Source organism: Psilocybe cubensis, chromosome 12, assembly GCF_017499595.1.
Source record: "Psilocybe cubensis strain MGC-MH-2018 chromosome 12, whole genome shotgun sequence".
Lineage (NCBI taxonomy): Eukaryota > Fungi > Basidiomycota > Agaricomycetes > Agaricales > Agrocybaceae > Psilocybe > Psilocybe cubensis.
Genome location: NC_063010.1, coordinates 890,955 through 912,750, shown reverse-complemented (window position 1 = coordinate 912,750; position 21,796 = coordinate 890,955). Strand labels below are relative to the sequence as shown.

Below are 21,796 nucleotides of genomic sequence, written 5' to 3'. Positions count from 1 at the left end.
GAAATCGGTCTTCCACTACTGTAAGTTAGTATACGAACTGCCCCCCGGACGTCACTGTTGTAAAATCGTCGGAAAGAAGTTAATTGGAATGGATCCGACGTCGATGGGTCGTTCTCATAATCATATTCACAAACAGACAAACTATGGGACCGTTTCAGCATATAAGGGCGTAGCTGGAGCACCTACCTCTCAGTCTTCACCCAGACAATGGCTTTGAATATCTCATCAGGATCACGCTACTTTATTGTCAACACACAATCCGGGACGGTCATCGACGTTGCCTCGGATTTGAAGGGTTTGTAATAGCCTAGCTGAATATCTGCTCATTTCACCAATAACACATAGTAAATGGATACAAACGCGTCGGTGGAGACAACCAACAGGTGCCCCACATCTACTATACCATCATGCTCGTGATATGCTAATGACTTGAACAGTGGGATATCACCTACACGGAAGGAGGTTGGCTCATCAAGAACGTTCAATTCGGTAAATATCTGGGTATCAGCGACGGCGACCCCAAGGATGGCTCCGTCGTCAGAATCTCCTCTGATGCATTCATCTGGCACTTGTGGCCCGACACAGCCCAGGTCACTGCTGGAAGGTAGCACAAAAAATCTGTACCTGCAATTGGACACTGCTAACACGATGTAGAATTTGCGTCCCAAGCACGGCGCTCAATGTTGACCTTGACAAAGGCAGCTTTGACAATGGAACTGATATTAATGTCTGGGGACGCCACGAAGGATGGAACCAAGTCTGGCGCTTCGAAAAAGGTATATACCCTCTCGATTCACGACGAAAATTGACTCATCATACTTCTTGAAAGTTTGAGTAGAATCGGTGCTTTGAAGATCATATAAATACGGCAAGGTCGGAAACGCAGAAAAGTCGAGACATGGTTGTATTCACCGTTGGTGGAGTCGTCCAGCACAGATTTAGCAATCTTTAAACAGCGTATCATCGAGAAGAATATCATTTGTGTACCATCAGACTACAGCGGGTCTAATTGAGAAGAGTTGAAAATGTGGCCAGAAGGTACAAGAGCCGATTGAAATTTGGCCTTATCTCCGGCCTGTTCACGTCCGTTGGCTACTTTGCCTTTATACTCATGGAATAAAGGGGACTTCTCGTACCCATTGATCTAAGTTGAATACAGTTGGAACTTAGCAGAACCTGGGATGCCACAGAAGACATGCGAGTTGTAAACCAACGACAACGAACTGTAGACTTGCTCTCGCTGAGTGTGCATGACCCTCGATTTTCTCTCGGGGTTGGTATTGGCCGATCTTGCGGAAGACATAATTGAGGAGGTCTCGCTACAGTCCGACGTCTCTCGTGTGGCACTTGTCGACTCACTGTCATTTCAGTCAAGTATATTAACCGCAGCAACCAGCGGCGAGCTCACCAATATAATGCCACATTGTTACAATTCTGTTTCATCTTGGAAGCAGCTATCTTCTTCTCTCTATTGAGCAGTGGAGTGACCGCGTGTTGATTTGTTGTGCTTGCGGTATCAAGCATCACTTTATCGCAGGAGCGGAAGAGCAGGAACATGGCAAATAGGTTTGGGTTGTAGAGGAACATTTCGAGTGGACAGTCGCATTAAATGCAACCAGCAGTAGGGCCACCCAACGACTAATTAGGCTGAAGTTATGGCACCATTGTTATGCGGCTATGCCTGAGGATAAAGACGGCACCCAGCCTCGTGCAAACTTGCGAAGTTATGCAAAGGGATCATAGAGAAGACAATCGAAATCGCACAGGAAAAATGGTTTCGCATAGTTTTATTTAGGATTGTGCCCACAAAGTATCTCGATTCCTGAGTAAATTTCGTTATATCCTGGATTGGATTATTGGCCACACGAAGTGTATCGCTATTGTAGCAAAACGAACTGATGCTTCAAAGGAGTGTCGGTGAATACGTGTAGCTATGACTTAATATTCAAACAAGGTCAATAAGAGACTTGCAATGAAAAATGACAGCGCACCTTATTCTAGTCAATGGGTATCACCACGAATCTCGACACCAGTTCGCTTCTCAAATTCGCTGGCTGGACCAGTGACACCTCCATTAGGGCTGTGACTGACAGCGGTGGTGAGCGCTGCGTATATCAAGACGATGAAGAAGGCGAATGGTTGAAGTTGCATTTGTCGTTCCTTAGGTGTACGGTGTGAAGAGGTTAGAAAATTCCTCAGCAGTTTATATTCCATTAAAGATGTCAGGGATGCCAGTATTCTGAATCGAAACGATCCAACTCGTGGATCTCGGGTACCACTTTAGTTTCATCCCGCGCTGCATTTTCTCTACTAAATAAAGAATGGAGCAGGCCTGAAAGTGATATGTTTCACGAGAAGCATCCTACTAATCATTGGGCCTCGTCAGGTTGTTATGATGATACATGGTATTGGTCATACATTCGCTAGTGTTACTCTTCGCGGTCAAATGAGTGGGTCGCTCGTATTCCCGACATCCAGGTTGTTGTCTCAGAGGAATTCCGTCGTTTCCATGCGATTCCTGCAAGATGCTGCACTTCTGGAATCACAAAAGGAATTGGGGTGGCTGCTTCAGTTCCGTTGACGCCACATTTGTTCGGTGCCGAGGCCAGATTAAGCCCTTTATCCGCTTCTTCAATGGCTTTCCAAAGCTCTCTGAGATAGGCTATCCAAGACGGCGTCAACCTATCATAGGGGTGCTGCAGTTTGTTTTCGCCCAAAGAACCCTCTAGCAAGTGGCGGTACTCTGTTATACCAGAGTGAAATAACTTTCCGTTCAAATGTTTCCGTTCGTCCACTATAAGCCACGTCAAATAGTCTGGCTGGCTCCATATCAGAATCCCAGGAATAGCTTCTATGGTTTGGTTGTGAAAGTCCGCATACGCCATCGTACTAACTTGGGGATAGCTTAACCAATTGGTTCCTGGACGTATGTTGACACCATCCGCATGTTCCTTGAGATATGCTCTTCGTGCAAGACCCGGCCAAACTCCTCCAATAACAGCTATTTCCGGCCACTCGAGCACCCACAATCGATATTCTTCTGGAAGCGACGGATATTGGGCCACCAATTTTAAAATATATGTTTCGCGGTTGAAGGACTTCCGATTTTTCTTGACCCATTCCCTCGTTCTATGAAAGGTAGGAGATACCGACAGGTCCATGTAAAAATCGAGCATTGTCTTCCGTGCCTCCTCTATTTCTGCGAAGGGCACAAGACCTCTCCATCGCTGGTTCACGAGGCGCGCTGTGATGAGTCCTTGAAGGTCCAGGTATTGAAAGATACGAAGAATCATTTCGTTCGGTAGCTCAGCGTCCACGGAGGTCTTCATTATGATAGGAGTTGACTGAAGTTGGATGTGGATTCTATGCCGCTAGAAGGGAGTATCCATATGTATATGTCTTTGTGCGTATTTCAAGGAAATTGCAAACTTGAAATCGGACTTGCCAACAGATCAAGGGAGTAACGTTAACGTTAGCTCCCAGTTCGTGCTCCCTGACGTTATCTGCCGAATCGTTGACACAGCAATGTTCCCACGCATTTTGAACACCGAGAGCTGTGTCTGGATCTGATGCAGATGGCTTAATGAACGTTGAACGTTGAACGTTCACCAGCACCGTCCACGACGGTTCGAACAGTGAACTCTCATCTTCCTCCTGTTTGATCTCCAAAACGAAGCACGGGTTTTAGAACAAGCAAGTCACATGGATAACGGGCGTCTCTCAGTGGCTTTGTTATGGCTGCCAAGTTGGTGGCCCACCTTCCAAATGGCACCTACTTTTCGGGACAACAATGGCTCTTATGGAACGTATTTAAATGAACAAAGATGGCACTTTAGGATTCCTCATCTTGCTTTTACGACCAGAACCAGTACAGTTACAGAGAAAACCATTCCCCCAATCCCAATATGGCCGACACTTTCAGCCCAGTCTTCAGCTCATCCGCACCTGCTAGCAAACTAGCAAATGCACTTCACAAGATTCTCCTAGCATCTTTGGCTTATCAGGAAATTTTTCAGAAAACCAACGATCAGGAAACCGCAATTCTTCGCGTGGTCGAGTCTATGATCTCTTCACTTCCAGCAGAGTATGTGCTTGTGCCCTTCCTTCAGGAGGTTTCCTGAAATTCATATAGTGATAGAGAAGGTATCCATGCTAATGCAGGGGGTTCTACCTCCTTGACTTTCACGCCCGGTTCACCTTCGACGCCCGGTTCACCTTCGATACCTTCTATCCAACTGCCCATGACCATTACAATGCCTATGGACATCGAAACACCGGAGCTCGTCGGAACCCTTTATATCGGCTCTGATGGCTACGCAAAGCTACGAGAGGGGTCAGCTAGGCCTGATGCATTCCAAAACAGCAAATGGACGAGGTCCCGCAAGATGGATTATTGTACTACCGTGGACAGCGTTGGCGGAGTTCGCATAACCAGGCTTGTTTGCACTATCAATGAACGGACACGACCACATCCCACTCATGTACATCAGAACGTCTTGCGCCATCGGTCTAATCAACACACTGATAATCCTGTCAACCTCGGGTCCGATCTCGTGCTGGATACCGTAGGCAAAGAGGCCATGCTCATCGGATCGCAATGTGAATTGGAGCGTTACAGTGAATCCCGCCGTTGTGAGCCAGGAGAACTTCAGCAACCCAGCATGAACACTTACAATACAGAAGAGCCGGATGTTCGCCGACCTACTAGGCAGCCACTAAAGCGTGGCATGGATATCTACCACGCACCAGAGCTCAACCGTCACCGTTCAACTTCAGAGCCAATACAACCATGCTTGGATATCCACACGCCTCAAATCAAGAAGCACCGTAGACCTCGTAGGAATTTATACCGAAACACAAGCTTGGATGGTTCATCCTCGTCCACTTCCTCGTCATCCACTCCTCGAGTTCATTTTTCAGAATATCTGCAAGAATACCGATATCAGTCCTCGACCGATATCTCGTCCTCGCACCATGTTTACTCGGCAGATGCTCGGCCATTGCGAAGTGTACTGATCCAACCAAACTCCCCTATTATGAGCAAAGCTGACTCGGCACCGGCACCGGCAACGCAGGCAGAAGCACGTTCCAGTTCATCTAAAAGGAAGCGCGACGATTACGATGAAGACAATGACTCGACATTGGAGCATCCCAGAAAGAAACAACAATTTTTTGTCGCAAGTGACATGCTCAGTGGATACCCTAGATCTATTTGGGACGGAATTCAGCGTCTTTACTCGCGTTTGAATGACGCTGAATCGGCTTCGCTTGCCCGCACTTCTACGGAACCTCTGGATTAGATTGCGTTCTAGCTCCCCAGTTGGACGCTTCATCCCTCGATAATTTTCAAAAATCTTGGAAAGCCTGACAATGTCATCCCTCCGATTCTTTGTCTGTAGTTCCCACTCGTTCAACGCTGCAGATCAGGCCTTAATTTGTAAGGTTTCTGACAGTATGACTTCTCTGGACATCCCTGTCCTCAGTTATCCCGAGCGCCCTTCGCATGGTCCGTCTTGCATAACCCGGAAAGTTAATCTCAATTTTTTGCTGTCGTTCGGGTGCTCTCTGGTCACCCCTGCTGACATTGTTTTGTCATTATATATACTTATGTTTTTAACATCTCTGTATTTCCTGTCCATATCCTAATTCCAATTTCGTTCGCATTATGGTGCATTTGCATAGTAGTGCATATGTACACACTTCTGTTGACCTTCTGGTATCAAACACTTTCTGCGTTTATTATATTGTATCTTTGGGGTGTGCCGCAGATTGTCAATTAATCTACTCCCCTGCTTTCAGCACCTACCATGATTAAGGCTTTTGTTCCATTCGCGAAACTGAAGCACACAGTAATGACCTACCGACCATATTCACATCTGTGCTCTTTTAACTACTATATATATTGCATCAGAGCATTTGAACTAAGTAGATACATATATTTCGCTCTCTACATGTCATCGTCGTCATTGTCCTGTTTGGCGTTTACTCCCTTAGACAAGCTTGAAGATAATGAAAAAGTAGAGACAAGACTCACCACTATGTCATCTGCATATCTCCAAGAACGGACGCCATTTATCAGACCAAAGCCGGGAGAGTATGAGGAAAAGGGCCAAGTGGAATAATTATTAGATATATATTGGATTAAGATGCCTGAGCAGCATGCCCCGACTTTCTTCCCATAGGACACAATGTCATCGTGGAGCGTTCGATTTGACTCCCTCCTTCCAATGGCTATATGGACTTGTTTCAACACTTGCACTCCGTGGACCGACGATGAATTCAAGCGACTGGTAACAAACTTGTAGATCTGATCTGTCGAAACTTGGGTGTTTACTGAGGCATGGAATAACTCCAAGTTGGGTAAAAGGATTTCCTTTTTAGAGTCAGAGTCAACAGTTAAGAGACTAAAAATGGGTGTATAGTTGTAATTTTTACGAGGTTCATGTGTTGGCCGGCCCGAGCTCGATTCATAATGATTCGCCGTACGGGAAAGCTCGAAGTGTTGCCCTATCACAAATTCGGTCAACGAACTCAAGGCTCGGAAAATATCTCGGAGTTCGTCAGGTCGACTTGAAAGCACGCGAGGATCGACGTTAAACCTTATAATCTTCAAATTGTTAAATGTTGGTAGCCAAGGAAACGGCTCATCGATTTCACAAGCCTGTGTTTCGTCAAAGCCGTAGTAGCGGGGATGCAAGGATTTTATATCCGTGAGCAAGGGAGGATTGAGGTGCTTGAGTAGACGGGAAATTTTTTCCCTTTCTTCTATTAATGAGGAAATTGACATTGAAAGTAGGCGGGGAAGTACAACAACATCTGTGGAGTCAGAAATTGTGTCGTATTTCCAAGTCCCATCTCCCCAAAAAGGGCTGTCAATAATTGTGACAGAGCAGTGTATTAGATTTGGTGACGATACAAGCAAATCCCAAACTTCCCTAACACTAGCGTGGTGGAAACACGAAAAATAGGCCAAGTTTGCGGACCACGGTGCAGGTAAGGGTCCGAGTAGCAATATCCTGTTCACGGAAAGAACCGTCAAATTCGGCGCCTTCAATGCCTTGTATGAGATGGCTTCATCATCAAATTCATCAAGGTATTCCATATCAGTAGATATCCTGGTACGTCGGAGGGCGACTAAACTGTCGGCGGATATCATATTGACAAATTTATCGTATAGACTTGATGTCATGTTTAGTTCAATTTCCTCCCATCGATGCGAGAGTGCTGTAACAACTTCAAAAAGGTCTTGGGTTGTATCGTCCAAAATAACATCATTCGGGTTTTCAATCACTTCGTGATATCTGTCCCTCAACCACCCAGTTTTACCATTGTGCCGTATTGATATCGAAAGGGGGCAAGACCCTGACCTGCCCAGCCAGGTTCTGACCCCAACACATCGCGCCTTCAACATTTTCTCCACGTTGTGAAGGTTGGTACCCCCGCGCATATGGGGAGGGCTGTAGGTAAAGGTGATGTATATTTTGGACCATAAGTAGGGATCTGATAGCGCCACGGATCGCCAAGAGCTGCAGACAGCCGTTAGAAGCATGGGTGCTTCAGAAGACGCCATCGATGGATATCGATACGTTGGAAGACAATGAAAAAAAATCCGGCGAAGAATGTGGCTTGGAAGCAGCCTTCGAGCTGGAGATGCTATAATCTCTTCATCCTGAAGAGAAGTTCTCAACTCTATGTAGTCCTCGTAGACCTTCTCGATCGATTCAGCGAGGCTCTGTATTTCCTTTTGCATTTCCTGCGATGTTTGCTGGCCTGCACAGAGCAATTCTTTAACCACCGGGATGATTTCTTCATTTGGCAAATCGTTGTGCTTGAGGAAATTCTTGAGATCATTATCCATGATGGCGTTGATTTATACAATCAGATTATTGTTCTGAGTGGTGGTGTGAGTGTTGTGTGCAACCAGTCATCGTCACGGGGTTTGGCATCAGAGGGTTCAAGCTCAACTTGCGGCGACTCTGGGGACCGTTGTTCCCACCGTCTAGTGAATACCAATATTTCAAGGCAAGTCGCAAGTGCACTGGCATGAATACTAGTAGTAGTACATATTCACATACACAATTTTTATTTTGAAGCGTATCCATGCATTTTGAAACAACAAATTATGAAACTACACACAGACTTTTGTAGATTGAACCGGAGAGGATGGCGCTGATAAGCTCTGGGGCTCAACATCTCTTTATGATATGTTCACGATATCCAGGATTGATTTAGTTTTACTTAGCACAGGTGAGAAGCCATTTCAATACTCCCGGAAGATGATCTAAAAGTATATCTGTTGTCACTACTATTTTGACAGTATCTATGTGGTCATTGACTCACCGATTCATCAACATCCTCATGTGGCCATGAACGATCATTACTTCGTTTGAGACCATAGCGGAGGGAATAAAAAGAGGTTTCCTTATTGTTGTAGGAATTGTTAATGAACTGAAAGAAAGTCTGAACCTCAACTCCGTGTGCATTTGGGGGGATGAATGGGTCATCGGAAAAATAATCGTAATCCTCTGGCTTTTGGGGAAAAGCTATGGTGACGGTCTTCAAAACGGCCACCCCATGAGGAGACGTCGGATCCATTCTGCTTTTTATAAAGTTGGCCAGAATATCTTTGGTAATGCTGTAATTTACAGAGGCTGAGAACACCTGTAGATTAGGAAGTATGACCTCGGAGTTACGGGTGGATACGGCGTCTGAATCAATAGTAAGGAGCTGAAAGAGGGCTAGGTAGTTGAAAGGGATATAAGGATGTTCATCTGCCTCGCCTTGAGTCGTCGTCCGGCTGCCAATGAATAGATCAACAACATTCTTCGAAAGCCGTAAAATCGTAATCCATTCCTCAAGGCTGTCTGAGAGATGCCGCGGGTCGATTGTCAAACTTTGAATTGTTGTCACTTCGAGCAAATGAAGAAAGGGAAATTGAGCATTTTCTAGTGTAAAGTTATTATGGTGCGTTTCTGGGACCTCATACGCTATACTGAGAAGTCTGGGAGCATTAATCTTCCCCACAAGTTCAGCAGTCACTCGTCGTTGAGCTGGATTCCCAATGATCGACAGCGTGTGTAAGCAGGGAAGAAAGGCGAGTCCATGCAACTGAATGGTCTGATTAGGGGGTTTCAAAGTCAAAAGCCTTAAAGTACAGCGGACCAATTTTCCGGCATGGCAGAGCAAGTAGAAACAATCATCCACATGAAGTGGCGAATAGCAAGAAAAATGCGTAAGATGTTTCCACTGCGCCATCGTCGGCCTCCATGACTTAGCATACCATCCGACCAATGATACTTCTCGAAGATTAGGTGCTCGAAGTAATGCGCTTCCCGAGCCATCCCATTGATGTTCTTGCATAGGGTAATGCTCGGCAATGAGTATCCTCACATTTTTCAAGAGAGAAAGGTTGTCAACTGGAATCAGGCTGCCCAACAAGGAGCACAGATCTGCGGGCATAATCAATTCGATCTTTTCCCAACGATCACAAAACAAGACAATTGTCTTGAAAAGTTCCAAAGTATTAGCCTTGCTGGACTCATCATTATCTCTAGAAGGTCTTTGCGGGTTGTTGCCTGTGTGCATTATCGATATCGATATAGGGCACGATCCTGAACGATGGAGCCATTGCTTGACGGCATCACAGCGCATACGGAGTATGGTATCACCATCCACGGTAGGCAAATCTTGATCGGGCTCGGACATGCTATCACTATTCGCCTTTAACTTGGAGCTGTAGGCGTAAGTGATGTGTATCTTCGACCACAGCCGGGGAGACGAAAGAGCGATGGCACGCCAAGTACGGCACACTTGAGTTAGTACCATCGGGGCTTCGTAGGAACTCATAAGGGGATTGCGCTGGGCCGGAAGACAGCGATAGAAGATGTGGTGGAGAATATCGATTGGAATCCGACGGGCAGGCGAGAGAATGGATTTATAAAGGAACAATGACGTCTCGTGTTCTTGTAGCTTTAACTCCATATCTTCCATTCGTTCCTCGAGTGTTTCCAAGTCAAGATATGCTCTCTTTAAGGCCTCGTCTTTGGCCGGTCTGGCAATATGAAGATGAGCTTTGACCCTTTGAAGAACTTCATCGGGGGGTGGATCGTTGTTTTTCAAGAATTCTTGAGGATATAAAGGAACCATTCTGGGGAAAATCAAGCCTGTTTGAGTGTTTATATGCTCGCGATCTCTTGATGGTGTAGATATGAAAGTTGGGGAATTCCGTGTAATGGTGGGATTTGATGTATTACTAATATGACGGTGGCCCCTCTTCCGAAAAGAGGTGAATGGATTTCATGCACCTTTATTACTTGTATAACATTGCAAGCTGTGGTCATAGGGTGGTACATCAGGAATAGCATAAGATCCGTGGGGGAAAGCATTACATGTTGATACACGAATATGAGGTTCAGTTGAAGGATGGACGTGAAATGGGATGCAAGGCAACATTGGATGGTTCTCATGTCGTAGGGTCGTGTAAAACAGCAAGCAGATACTTATCATCTAATGAATGAATATTTAGTTCACCTCAAGGATTCACAACGGGCCATTCACACCTGGAGAAATCATAATTTCGTGCTTCTTTGTGCGAATTCTCATAAACTTGACTTCATCCTTCGAAAGGGCGATGAGAATACCGAATGAATAAGAGGATACATTGTAACGTACCACTTCGGCCTCTCCAGCCACAGCACCTAGACCATCATCTACTCGTACTTCTTCAAGACCTGCTTGTACACTTTCCACTATCCGAGCAACTACTGCGGCATATCTTTTCCCTTGCTCGCCTTCGAAAATAACACCAGAATGTCTGATAATGCTCGGATGATGACCGCGTGTGATAAGCATGTAGCCCAAAACAGATCTGTGTGAGGAAAGCATCGCTAGCGTTTGTTCGAGTTCAGGTGACATGGCAGCATTAGGATTTGGTGCTTGAGCTGGATTCGCGCTCGCATGATTTGGTTGTGATATGAAAGACGTCCTTGCCGTTGACGTTGATGGTTGTGTAGACTGCCTAAGTGCCTATATCTCGAATATAAGTATATCCCAAACACCAAGCTCTGTATACACGAACCATTGTACTTTGATGTAGTGTGAAGTCAGTTGACCTGAGAAAGGAGCAGAATCATGTCTGTCATGTCTGTCTTCAGAGACGCGCTGTTATTTGCCGTTATTTATTCGACAGTTGTATCACGTGTAACACCTCATATAGATAGGTAAGACCTCCGACACCCTACTGAACTTTGAGTCGTTAAGCGCTTCACAGGGGAAATAGTCTCTCCTAGATACTTCGGTATAGTATTCAGAGTAAGTCTTTGGTGCGCTCATAACAATCCAATTATACTCTTAGTTAAATTGGATAAATTTGTGTAAATCGACTTGCTACATAATTCTCGGTCTAGCTGAGTAAAAACTTGAAAATAGTTATTGCAACGTAGTGTAAGGATAGTGAAGTATAGTGAGTAGCACATTTTGTGAAGCGAAGTTGAGAGTATTAGACTGTCCACTGTGGAAATCCTCCGTTTCTTGTTTTAGTGTGTCTTCTTACCGCTCAACGTTTAGCTTACAGTTCTGGCTAAAATTTTCAATCTTCTAATGAGATTTTGGTTACAAGTACGTTATTAGCCACTATAGAATCCAAAATTGAAGGTTAAGCACATTATTTAGCAAATAAAGTGAAGCGACACTGGGAGCGAATATGAATTTATGAATGTTTCTCCTAGTCAGTGAAGACACCGTAGGTTGACGTTCAGACGGGTGTCAGAGGTCCTACTTATTTACTTCTGGCATTTCATACAGTGATACACGTGTGCCTGTGCGCATGGACTTGAAGTGGGTTGCAAGTCAGTTGAGCTTTAACTTCAACTAGAGCCTGGAGACGCCAGGAATGTCACTGTCAGCGGGCATACTCGTGTCTTGTCATATATGGGGCATATATTTGTCCAAATTCTTAGGATGATTTATTTCTTCTTTCATTCCCGAGGAATACCCAACGGGCCTGACTTTATGTTTCGTTTCTCCACAACCTAACTGCAAGCTTTCGATTAGGCCAAGGTACTGTCTTTACTTCGATTTAACGTGCTACCCTATTCAAAATGAGACATTTAGAGTAAAGATCGAACAATGGGAAAACTGAGGACGATCAATTCGTTCCCCCTTCCCAGCGAGCTATATGAGAAGATATTTGCCTATTGCACCAACCACGATATCTACCATGTCGCCCAATCATGTCGATATCTGTACCAGGTCTCTATACGGGTGCTCTACCGCATAATACCAAAGATGGACCTCTCGAGGACGATAAACTTCCTCATTTCTGTTTGTTTCTACAAACACCACGCGCCTTACGTTTGGTCTCTGTCTATCGTCATGTCGAAAACCGATATCTGTGCTCCATTGTCTAAGATGGAGACATTCCAACGATTGCGAAAACTGGGAAATCCAATGAAATCCCTGTCATTTCGGAACGTTCTGCAGGATTACATGACACTAATCAGCACAACGATACAGAAGCTCTCCAATCTTCGAATGCTCGAGCTACGGCTTCTGCCGTCAGACAGTATCGACAGCACCGCAGCTCGTCTTCTTGGTAATGCCCCTTTCCAACTCAGGATATTTATCACGACGTTGGAATGGGGCGCAGCAATGGGCAGATTCTTGCAAAGTCAACGTGAAATGAAGGAGCTACAATGCCCTATTACCATCCATCCCGACAAAGACATCATCTCACCAGGTATCCTTCCGAACCTTGACTCTCTATCATGGTCTGACGAGACCCCGATGGCAACCGTCCGCCTTCTGATGCACGGAAGGCCCATCACAAGGGTGTCGCTTCGATTTCATCGAAAGTGCACCGACATTACTCCATTCATCGATATTGGAGCGCACTCAAGTTCTATCAAGCATGGCCTCTTCACGTTTCAAGCAGCCGTCATCAAGTCAGAATTCATTGCCGCTATTGCATTGAAGTTTCCGGCAGTCTGTGAGGTAGCGATCAAGGTCAGGGAGATGTCAGAGGCAAGTGTTCTATTTATTACTCAAAACCATTGTGGCTGACAAGTATATCAGGCCTTTATTGAACAGGTATCAATGGAGATACATAACTTCTCCTCACTGCGGCGATTAATGCTTACTGGACGACGACCATTCTCAGAAGGGTGGGAAGATATCTACCTCCCACTTATCAATAAATGTTTTGCGAATTGTAAAGCGTTAATATGGATTGTCCTTCCTATTGTCAGCAGGGATGGCTCTACCGTGCATTGTACTCTTCGTAGGCAAGTAGACAGTGCACCTTTTCTCAGATTATTTCGCTGACTGGTCACCTCAGCCCAATGCACAAACGGAGAGTCCGACGTTCTACGTCATGGGGGTCCTCATAAACTAATTACTCGTCCTTTAAATATAATGTAGCAATCATTCTATTTACTGCATGTACATAAGTATATGCATTCGTATGCAGTCACCTTCATTGATAATCGCAACCAGTTGATTGGCGCCCATGAGGGTATCACTTGGTATCAATGGCATCAATTCATCACGGGTTGCGGTAATTGCCGTGCCAACTTGCGATCCAACCTAAAACTTTGAAAAGGGCAGAAGACGCATTTTAAATTCAAGGACAACATCCTCATCCTTTACGCTGCATGGATTCCCCCAAGTCTATCCGAAAGTCTCCTAGACCTCCAATAAAGCAAGATACAAGTCCTGTCCGCCAGCCTTATTCAATGACGTTGAGGGGTCCACGCCGGTCAGGTATGATTCAAGGCTTCAAGTCAGTGAATTAGAAGGCTAATCATAGCACGATGTTGATATTCAGATTCGCTCAGAGAACGATATGCACCTTCTCTTTCTCCAACTGTGGCTAACAGTACGCTTCAAGTCGGAAGGAGTAACGGCATCGTTGATACCTTACATTCAATCATTCAACCTACCAGTTTGACTCACATTAGCGAAGAGTTCCACGAACAGGGTATGCCAGGAAAGGGAGTTAACGACTCCGATGAATATGAAGATGATCTGTATGTTTTTCTCCTCTATTCAAACAACTAAGAGTGCTTACCTTCATTTAATACAGTTCTATTTTAACACCACTGTCAAAATCTTCTAAGGTCATGGATGAAACTATAACGTCAAAGGATGCGATATCAGGACAGCAAGATTACACGGGCGTCGTCGAGAATCTACAGCTGAACCCATTTCAATTCATGGCAGATCAAATCTCCGTGGCAAATGTCAAAGCACAAGTAGAGGATCTCAACAACACCATCGACAATATGATCATGAGCATCCTGGATTGTATCAAACCAAAGCCTATGAAAAGAGTTACAGGACAAAATTATAGAGCATCAATTACAGAAACGAAGTTCTCTGTGATTTCTAAAGGCCAAAACAACGCATTAGTTGCCCTGTACGATGCCATGGTCGAATATTCCCGTAATGAAAGTTCAAAGGGCCGAATTTTGGACTGGATCATGCACGAGAAGATCTGTTCCTTACTCTATACAGCCTACTTTGAAGGGAAGAACTTTTGGGGGACCAATAAGGAACACAACAAACACAATGAGGAATTATATTTCTATATCAAAAAGAATGGTGAGCTTGGTATATTTAATATTTGTATAGAAGATACCCTAAGCTGACGGAACATATGTATGTTGTAGAACCAACCTTGGCTCGGAAGTGGCAATCTATGACAGCAGACGCGGAGTTTGGCATCACCAAAGGAGATGCTAAAAATGTTCCCCAAGAAATCTCGTCTGCCTTTAAAGGCATCATTGTTTCTGCATACTGCCAAGGGACCACAACTCATGGAATCCAATACCACGACGCAGTCAAAGTCGTTGATATCCACACTCAACTCATTCAGGAGATCACTGATAGAGCTCGCAATTTGTCATTACGAATTCAAAGGGACATGCTCTTTTCGCAGGTCAAACTTTTATACTTTAGTCCCAGAACCAAGCGAGATACCTGTCGCAAATACCAAATTTCAATGAGAAACGCAGCATATCCCGACGTCAAATCCAAGGGCAGCGATTCTGTGTTGGGTACCATTCGATTTGGACTTAACCTGGATATAGATGAAAATGGGAAGCGCAAAAAATTACTTATACCACTTGTTATCACGGAATCTGATGTGAAATGGTGCCTAGCGGATGAGGATGAAGAAGTCTAGTGGTCTGAAAGTCTACATGTATACATAGTAGCACATAACCGGAAATTACAAGCAACCAAGATTATTGATTGGGACTAGTGACAAGAAAAAAGAAAATTTTTACAAGAATGTGGCAAGCTTAGTAGTATTCCGAGGTGAATCAGAGATGCACATCGTACGAGATGATGGCGTCGCCAACCACGGTCTTTCCCTAATACAATATGATCAATGTTGCAGACTATCATGCAAGAAAGTGAATAATCACATTTTCTTTCCATCGCAAATTTGCCTTCAGTTCTGTATCGCCAAAGTACAGACAAATTTGATACTACCAGAGAATTTCTCGGTATTAGAAGCAGCCAAATTTGGTATCGAAGGAATGAGGCACGTACCTCGAGAATTTTGTATTGCTTTCCCGCCTTGGAAACTTTCAGTTTTGAAAACTCGTAACATCTCCGAAGGTTGCCTTTGACGGTTCCAAGGTGTATGATTCCTTCCACCAGTGAGCCATCTTTGAGCCATACACAATTAGATTTGATTCGCTATGAGTATCACGACTCATCCTACCTTTGTTTCGTAGGAATGTAGGTGGCTCCAACAGACGATATGCAAACAACTCCAACTCCACTTCCAGGTCGGAGGGATCTTCAAATTCAATATGGAAAATTTCTCTATGCTCGTCTTCGCCTCTTATTCTGGTATTCTAAGAATTTTAGTAAGTAATTATAACCTTTAATATTCCAGTGAAATTAGTCGTAAATTCACCTTGGGAACTATAGTTTTCCAGGCATTTCTAACGCGCCATTCACCTCGACAGTTTTGAAATTTGGCTCGTCCTACCATTTCAGCATCCTTTGGATCGTACAGAACTGTCGTCTCTGCCCCGTAATGCAGCTTCGCAATTCTAACTTGAACACCGGAGTCGAAGTGCCATCTAAGCCCACCATGGGAGATAGCTTTTGACATGATATCATTTGGTTTACAAACTGGGATCTTGTGGCCTTTGAAAAATTCCTCGATTTGAGAATATACGTAAGGGGAATCTGCAAAACCTCCAACAACGAAAATTTGCTATGTCACTTGTTTAAAAAGTGCTTTTAAGGGAGCAAATTTAAAAACCTACATCGATGCGAGACGTCGACGTGGTTAACGCCTCCATCAGTGCGTTACGGATTACCCTGATTGAAGGTTCAAAAATTTTGATCAAATCTGCTCTAAGTCGGAGATGAATTTAGGAGATAACAATCCAGCGAGTCGTATGAAATAAAGCAAACCTTTTCATTTTGAGTCTTCCTCGGACGATTCCCCTCGACTCATCTGACGCATTGCTCCCATTAAGGTTGAGGAAACGACTATCTTCTTTTCCAGTGAACTGTGAAGCGTACGCATAAGGTGTCAAGGAGATATTGATATAGAGTGATGACATACGAGCCGCTTTACCCCTTTCTCAAAGCATTGGGCAGCCTTGTCTATATCGTCGTTTGTGCCCCATTTTGAACCGGAAAGTTTATCTAAATAAAATGACGTTGTTGTTGCGGAATCTGACGGATAGCATTAAGTTAAAATAAGCGCGCCTCTAATGAATATTTTTGCCTCATAATCGACATATACTCCGCCCGCGAGATAGCCTGTAGATCCATAATGAATATTTCAGTGCTGCTCGATAACTACAGACGGTGAGAAACATACAGCTCGGTGGCCCCACTTCCGCCAAACTTATCGGCTCTAGATTGTCTAATTTGTAAACTCTGCCAATAGAAGCTCAGTCGGTGTCATCGTTCAGGTTGCAGATAATTATTACCCGAGGTCGATTGTGCCACCTAGTTGAAAAGGTGGTATATGTATAATGTCAGCAAATGGTACAACAGCGAGTTTTCTATCCCACATCTACTCACCTCCAATGTCGCATACTAGTATGGTCGATCCAATCTGAATGCGTGGTGAAGGTGAGCTGCGATGAAAGCTTTTCTTGAAAATTTCTCATACTGCACCTTTAACAAAGTTTTTGGTGTATTGTCTATGCAGTAATGAATGGCAGCCTTCGAATCATCATCAGCTTGGCCGTGCTCTTTGAATTAGACGCCCCATACCTCTCCCTCGGAGACAAATCGGACGTAATTTCGTTTCTCAGGCTTTATCAATCCAGACTTTACAGAGGCCTCTCTCATTTTATGCTGTTGAAGGCCATCCCATCCATTTGGTGTCGTCAGGACAAGAACCATTGACTGATGGAGCGTGTTCCAAAGATCTACGCCATCAGGGTACATGGTATTGATGAACCTTCGTACGTTCTCCATAACATAGGCCATTTGATCCTCGAACGCCTTTTCTACAGTAACACGAGGCGGCAACGCAGCTGCGGAAAAACCTTCCGGCAAAGAAAAATATGATGGGCGGAGTAGCATCTTCCACCTGTGAGATGCAAATCAGCCATTTAAAAAACATCACGGACAAATTTGAACATACCATTCCGCCCGTCTCCAGTCCGATATTTCTGCCTCCATCTTAGATTCCTATTCGCATGTAAGGATCATGCTTGAAGCTAAAAAATGGGATGATTCATACCTCATCCTCAATTTCGGCACCACGGAGGCGAGGCTTCCCTTCCTTGTCGTAGTAAATAATCGAGGGCACCTTTGCATCTGGATGATTCTTGTTTTCATTGTTAGTTCTCTCACATAAAGGCCGTGAGTAATTTTTAGGAAGCACCTGCTTTGGCCAACGATTGATTTCCTGAAATTTTATGGTTTCTTTGTCAGTTGGGGGTACCAGGCAATACGATGCCGCTGTAAATGTAGTGCCGATGTCAATGCAGAGCACCAGCTTTGCATTGTGATATCGATTTTTGCGAGACAAGTTGGACATAATGATGGGGAGATGAACCAAACACGAAAAAAAGTCAAATCAACAAAAGAGGGGAAGAAAATCGGTTTCGAGTTTATTATACTTGATATCTTTTAATTTCTGTTCAAGTCACTTCACGGCATTATCCGTGATGCGCATGAACTCCGATGTGACATCACACCGGAGGCCTTGAGGCCTCTACGCGCAATTCCCTCAACATCTGGAAGTTTTTGGTGTGAAAACAGTTTGGTGACGAATTAACGTCTTTTGACTCGCTCGGAATGTAATAACAAGTAATATAAATGAACGTAGTCATACAAATAATATACACAGAGAGGAATGCAATGGCAATGGACGCGTGAGGTTAGATGGACAGCACTGTACAAGAAAGAGAGAAACGAGCGAACGAGCGCGTTGAGTGTGCGGAATGAAAAACACAAAACAAAGTGGCAAAAATTACAGATAACGGGGCGAAAGAAATTGGACACCCTGTGGTACACAGCCAGTATGCGATGAAGATTGAATATAGGGGTATAGCAAGTCAGAGGTATAGCAAGTCAAATCGCGTGATGGGGAGCCAAAGGCAAAGAGCAAAATCCGAGAACCAATTTATCGCCGAGACGCCTCCAAAACCTCCAGGAAGGACAGCATGTGTGGCATCGTAGGACGCGAAGCGGGTTCAACGCTCCAGCATTGTTCTAACATGCTCCAAAATGCTTCTTCGCCGTCGCATGTGAGTCCAAGTAAGCACACGGATGTTCTTGATGGTTTGATACCGCGTATAACATCGACTGTCACGGAGTGGTCATTCGAACGGTTAGGGTATGGAAGCTGGCCCGAAGCAATCTGGGTTCGCGAATTCGGATGTCAGCGTTCTCGTATAATCCAGTTCATCACCACTAAAAATACCTCAAGACAAATGGATGCAAAGGCATAAACATCGCTGTAGGTAGATATTGGAGGAATCACACCATTATCTTCAACAAGTGCGAAGATGAGCTCGGGAGCCATCCATCGTGTTGACCCCGCGAAGAAGGATGTTCCTGAATTGGCGTCCGTCATCTCTTCTTCCAAAACTTTGGACAACCCAAAGTCAGAGATAATAGCGTTTCCATTCTCATCTATCAGGATGTTTCCCTGCGCATGACATCAACATCATGGTCAGGAGGTAAAATACATTCACATACCCCTTTCAAATCACCGTGCACAATAGTAGGCTTTACGGCGTGCAAGTACGAGATGCCTGATGCCACTTGGATGAGCTATCGTGGAGACGGTCAACAAAAGTTGCGCAACCTTTCTGGAGAGCCACTTACGAGCCTCAGGCGGTTCGCGTTTGGAGTATTCTTCAAATAGCTACAGATAGTTCCGTTATCGCACCACTGCGATACCATAGCTATACTATTTGGGGACTGGAAAATCCCAAATAGCTGGCTAACGTTCTTGTGGCAAAGACGATGCCATGCAACCACTTCTGCTTGAAGACGCTAATATATAATCAGTATGTGTTTACAGGCTAGATGCTAATCAATAGAAACTTACTTTCAAAAGTTTTTCGCGAACATTCTGTACCATGATCTGCCTGAGGAACTTGAGCGCTACCTAAGGATACAGTCAGCGCCTATCGCATTGATCGATGTATGGGATTCCGTACAGTTCGCGGGCGCCTTTCGATGGGATCATCCCATACCCCCTTCCATACATCGGAGAAAGACCCATGCGCTACAGCCGAATCTCCAATAAGGACAACCTCATCGGTCAGGTCAGTTAAAATTAGTGACCCCCTGACGATCAAGGTCTTCGTGACTGTCTCTTGCAAGAATTTCTGCCGACATCGTTGTTTGAGTCTGCTGTAATCCTGATGCTCTTGGATCCATCGGAATTCATCATACGATGATATTGAGAGTGATACAGTACGAAGAGACTGAAAATATAGAAACTCGGGATAGGTTTGAAGAATCATAGCGTTCCGAAGATGGACATCAGAAGCGGATTCACAACCGATGTCAATCCACACAGTGGATCTACTGGTCTGAAGGTACGTCGAAGTGGAGGGATAATGTTCACCGGCAGTACCGAGTATATAGAGAGCCAAAGTAGGGAAAATGGGGAAGAAAAGGTCACAACACTCCCTAGTTAAAAGTTAGATGATAGCGGGGGTGGATAAGAATTTCACGTACGGATCCTCATCGAATCCTTCATCTAACGTCCCGAAACAGCGATCAGAGAGCATGAATTCTTGATCCTCAGTCGCTAAACCAATGCACAGCTCTGCTTCGCAAAGGCTCCAGCAATACAAATCCATCGCTTCCTGAAAAGCATCTACCGAGATGCCAGATGTAGGAAATTCTGGGGCATGTTTAGTAAATGGACCATCAGCAGAGGTATGGTTCAAGAATTTGATAAAGCCCCGTAAAATGTGTCGCAAGCGAAACTGAACAATGAGAGGGCGGTAAGCCGAGTACACCACCCCTTCTTCGGGATCTGCCTGATACGAATTCGTGAGAGACAGAGCAGTATCGCGGTATCCAGCGCTGTTACGAAAGCGTAGGAAAACGAAGTACTTTCGTAGAATCTCAACAGATTTACGATCGAAGGGAAGTGACCTTTTGGTGGAACAGGATCCCCCACTCCATACAGTCCGATCTAATAGATCTTTGAGTACGACCTCAGTCTCTAATTCTAGCTTCGCAAAAGCGCCTTCTGCTTCAGAAAGAGCCTTGCGGGTCTCGGCTTCCAGAAGTCCGATATTGAGCTCGTGAAAAACGGAGGTCGACTTCTTGGGACTTTGGTGAATTTCCGTCAATTCATTGTCGTACACGTCGTAGACATGTACTCTGGGCGGCCGTGTGGGAAGGATAGATCCCCTATAGCACCTCGATCAACAAATGTAACATCATAGGTATAAATGACCTACGTCGACAGCCAGAACTTCAACAGGAAGTTGGGAAAGTACTTCGGAACTGAATCTAACATGCTACACAGTAAATAAATAGCCACAGGTTAACGGGCACAATGACTGATAGTGTCCAAAATATCATACCGAATTGGCTGTTGGAGGGACGTCTGACTGGAGTACACGCCAAAGTCTGCATGCCTTCGCGCAGTGCAGAAGAAGCAGAAGTGTTTCTAGTCGTTGGCGGTGAGTTGAGCGTGACAGACTCGGGTGATGTCGAGGCAGTGTCCTTCCCACGAGTCAGTGTGGGACGACGATCAAAGCTAGCCTAGTACGGAAGGCGTCTGGGGGAGGTTAATGTGATGATAATAGTGCGCTACGTTGTCATTGAGATGTGGGAGGCAAGAAGAGAACGAATATCTGAAATCGAGCATTGAGTGCGTCATATTTAAGAAGAACAGATGTCGGTCGGTGCCTAACAATTGGATGTCAATGTCGTCATGCGCTGCCACACAGCCTACACACCAGCGGCGATGATCTTGTTCTTGGAATACTACCTCGCCGAATTCATCCGTTGAAAACATTACAACCGAACCTGGAGAAATGGTCACAAGCCCTCGGAGGTTCCCCCGCAAACTCAAAAGTTCATGCAACATGTTATCAGTCAACTGCCGTTGTGAGTGGAAATCACGGCGATTTTCCACATATACGTGTGCTTCAGCAAGGACAGTATGATCCCATTCAGTTCATGTTGAAAAAAGGTCTGGACTCCGGGTATCTTTGGCGCTTTATGTTGTCAAATATGTCAATGACGTCGATGGATCCCCTGCGGACAAGCCAAAATTAGGCACGCCGTGATTAAACACGCCTTCGCATAGTATGTTGATATGTCACAT

At 44.8% G+C, this 21,796-nt stretch overlaps 9 protein-coding genes across 9 annotated transcripts; 4 read left to right on the top strand and 5 right to left on the bottom strand.

The window, feature by feature from the left end:
- Positions 1-207: 207 nt before the first annotated feature.
- JR316_0012275 (uncharacterized protein) lies at positions 208-826 on the top strand (the record flags this gene model as incomplete). The annotated part of the gene is made up of 4 exons (XM_047897900.1): positions 208-295; positions 346-383; positions 438-604; positions 655-826. The coding sequence occupies 4 exons, from the start codon at positions 208-210 to the stop codon at positions 824-826; spliced, it is 465 nt and encodes a 154-aa protein (XP_047742789.1).
- Positions 827-2,429: 1,603 nt separating this feature from the next.
- Positions 2,430-3,329, bottom strand: JR316_0012274 (uncharacterized protein; the record flags this gene model as incomplete). The annotated part of the gene is made up of 1 exon (XM_047897899.1): positions 2,430-3,329. The coding sequence occupies one exon, from the start codon at positions 3,327-3,329 to the stop codon at positions 2,430-2,432; it is 900 nt and encodes a 299-aa protein (XP_047742788.1).
- Positions 3,330-3,905: 576 nt separating this feature from the next.
- Positions 3,906-5,300, top strand: JR316_0012273 (uncharacterized protein; the record flags this gene model as incomplete). Its single annotated transcript, XM_047897898.1, has 2 exons — positions 3,906-4,084; positions 4,133-5,300. The coding sequence occupies 2 exons, from the start codon at positions 3,906-3,908 to the stop codon at positions 5,298-5,300; spliced, it is 1,347 nt and encodes a 448-aa protein (XP_047742787.1).
- Positions 5,301-8,328: 3,028 nt separating this feature from the next.
- Positions 8,329-10,146, bottom strand: JR316_0012272 (uncharacterized protein; the record flags this gene model as incomplete). The annotated part of the gene is made up of 1 exon (XM_047897897.1): positions 8,329-10,146. The coding sequence occupies one exon, from the start codon at positions 10,144-10,146 to the stop codon at positions 8,329-8,331; it is 1,818 nt and encodes a 605-aa protein (XP_047742786.1).
- A 316-nt stretch (positions 10,147-10,462) lies between these two features.
- On the bottom strand, positions 10,463-11,080 carry JR316_0012271 (Dynein light chain roadblock-type 2; the record flags this gene model as incomplete). The annotated part of the gene is made up of 4 exons (XM_047897896.1): positions 10,463-10,506; positions 10,560-10,617; positions 10,672-11,025; positions 11,078-11,080. 4 exons carry the CDS (start codon positions 11,078-11,080, stop codon positions 10,463-10,465), a joined length of 459 nt encoding a protein of 152 aa, XP_047742785.1.
- Positions 11,081-12,126: 1,046 nt separating this feature from the next.
- JR316_0012270 (uncharacterized protein) lies at positions 12,127-13,059 on the top strand (the record flags this gene model as incomplete). Its single annotated transcript, XM_047897895.1, has 1 exon — positions 12,127-13,059. The coding sequence occupies one exon, from the start codon at positions 12,127-12,129 to the stop codon at positions 13,057-13,059; it is 933 nt and encodes a 310-aa protein (XP_047742784.1).
- Positions 13,060-13,649: 590 nt separating this feature from the next.
- On the top strand, positions 13,650-15,181 carry JR316_0012269 (uncharacterized protein; the record flags this gene model as incomplete). Its single annotated transcript, XM_047897894.1, has 4 exons — positions 13,650-13,777; positions 13,833-14,024; positions 14,081-14,598; positions 14,667-15,181. The coding sequence occupies 4 exons, from the start codon at positions 13,650-13,652 to the stop codon at positions 15,179-15,181; spliced, it is 1,353 nt and encodes a 450-aa protein (XP_047742783.1).
- A 139-nt stretch (positions 15,182-15,320) lies between these two features.
- On the bottom strand, positions 15,321-18,025 carry JR316_0012268 (Endoplasmic reticulum chaperone BiP; the record flags this gene model as incomplete). The annotated part of the gene is made up of 17 exons (XM_047897893.1): positions 15,321-15,371; positions 15,426-15,488; positions 15,553-15,671; positions 15,728-15,863; positions 15,926-16,231; positions 16,284-16,374; positions 16,435-16,532; positions 16,589-16,671; positions 16,735-16,788; positions 16,850-16,908; positions 16,962-16,980; positions 17,056-17,089; positions 17,152-17,199; positions 17,251-17,572; positions 17,627-17,673; positions 17,726-17,812; positions 17,870-18,025. The coding sequence occupies 17 exons, from the start codon at positions 18,023-18,025 to the stop codon at positions 15,321-15,323; spliced, it is 1,773 nt and encodes a 590-aa protein (XP_047742782.1).
- Positions 18,026-18,613: 588 nt separating this feature from the next.
- Positions 18,614-20,980, bottom strand: JR316_0012267 (Putative serine/threonine-protein kinase/receptor R826; the record flags this gene model as incomplete). The annotated part of the gene is made up of 8 exons (XM_047897892.1): positions 18,614-18,850; positions 18,914-19,141; positions 19,192-19,266; positions 19,321-19,491; positions 19,547-19,606; positions 19,659-20,136; positions 20,185-20,871; positions 20,922-20,980. 8 exons carry the CDS (start codon positions 20,978-20,980, stop codon positions 18,614-18,616), a joined length of 1,995 nt encoding a protein of 664 aa, XP_047742781.1.
- Between the last annotated feature and the right edge of the window lie 816 nt (positions 20,981-21,796).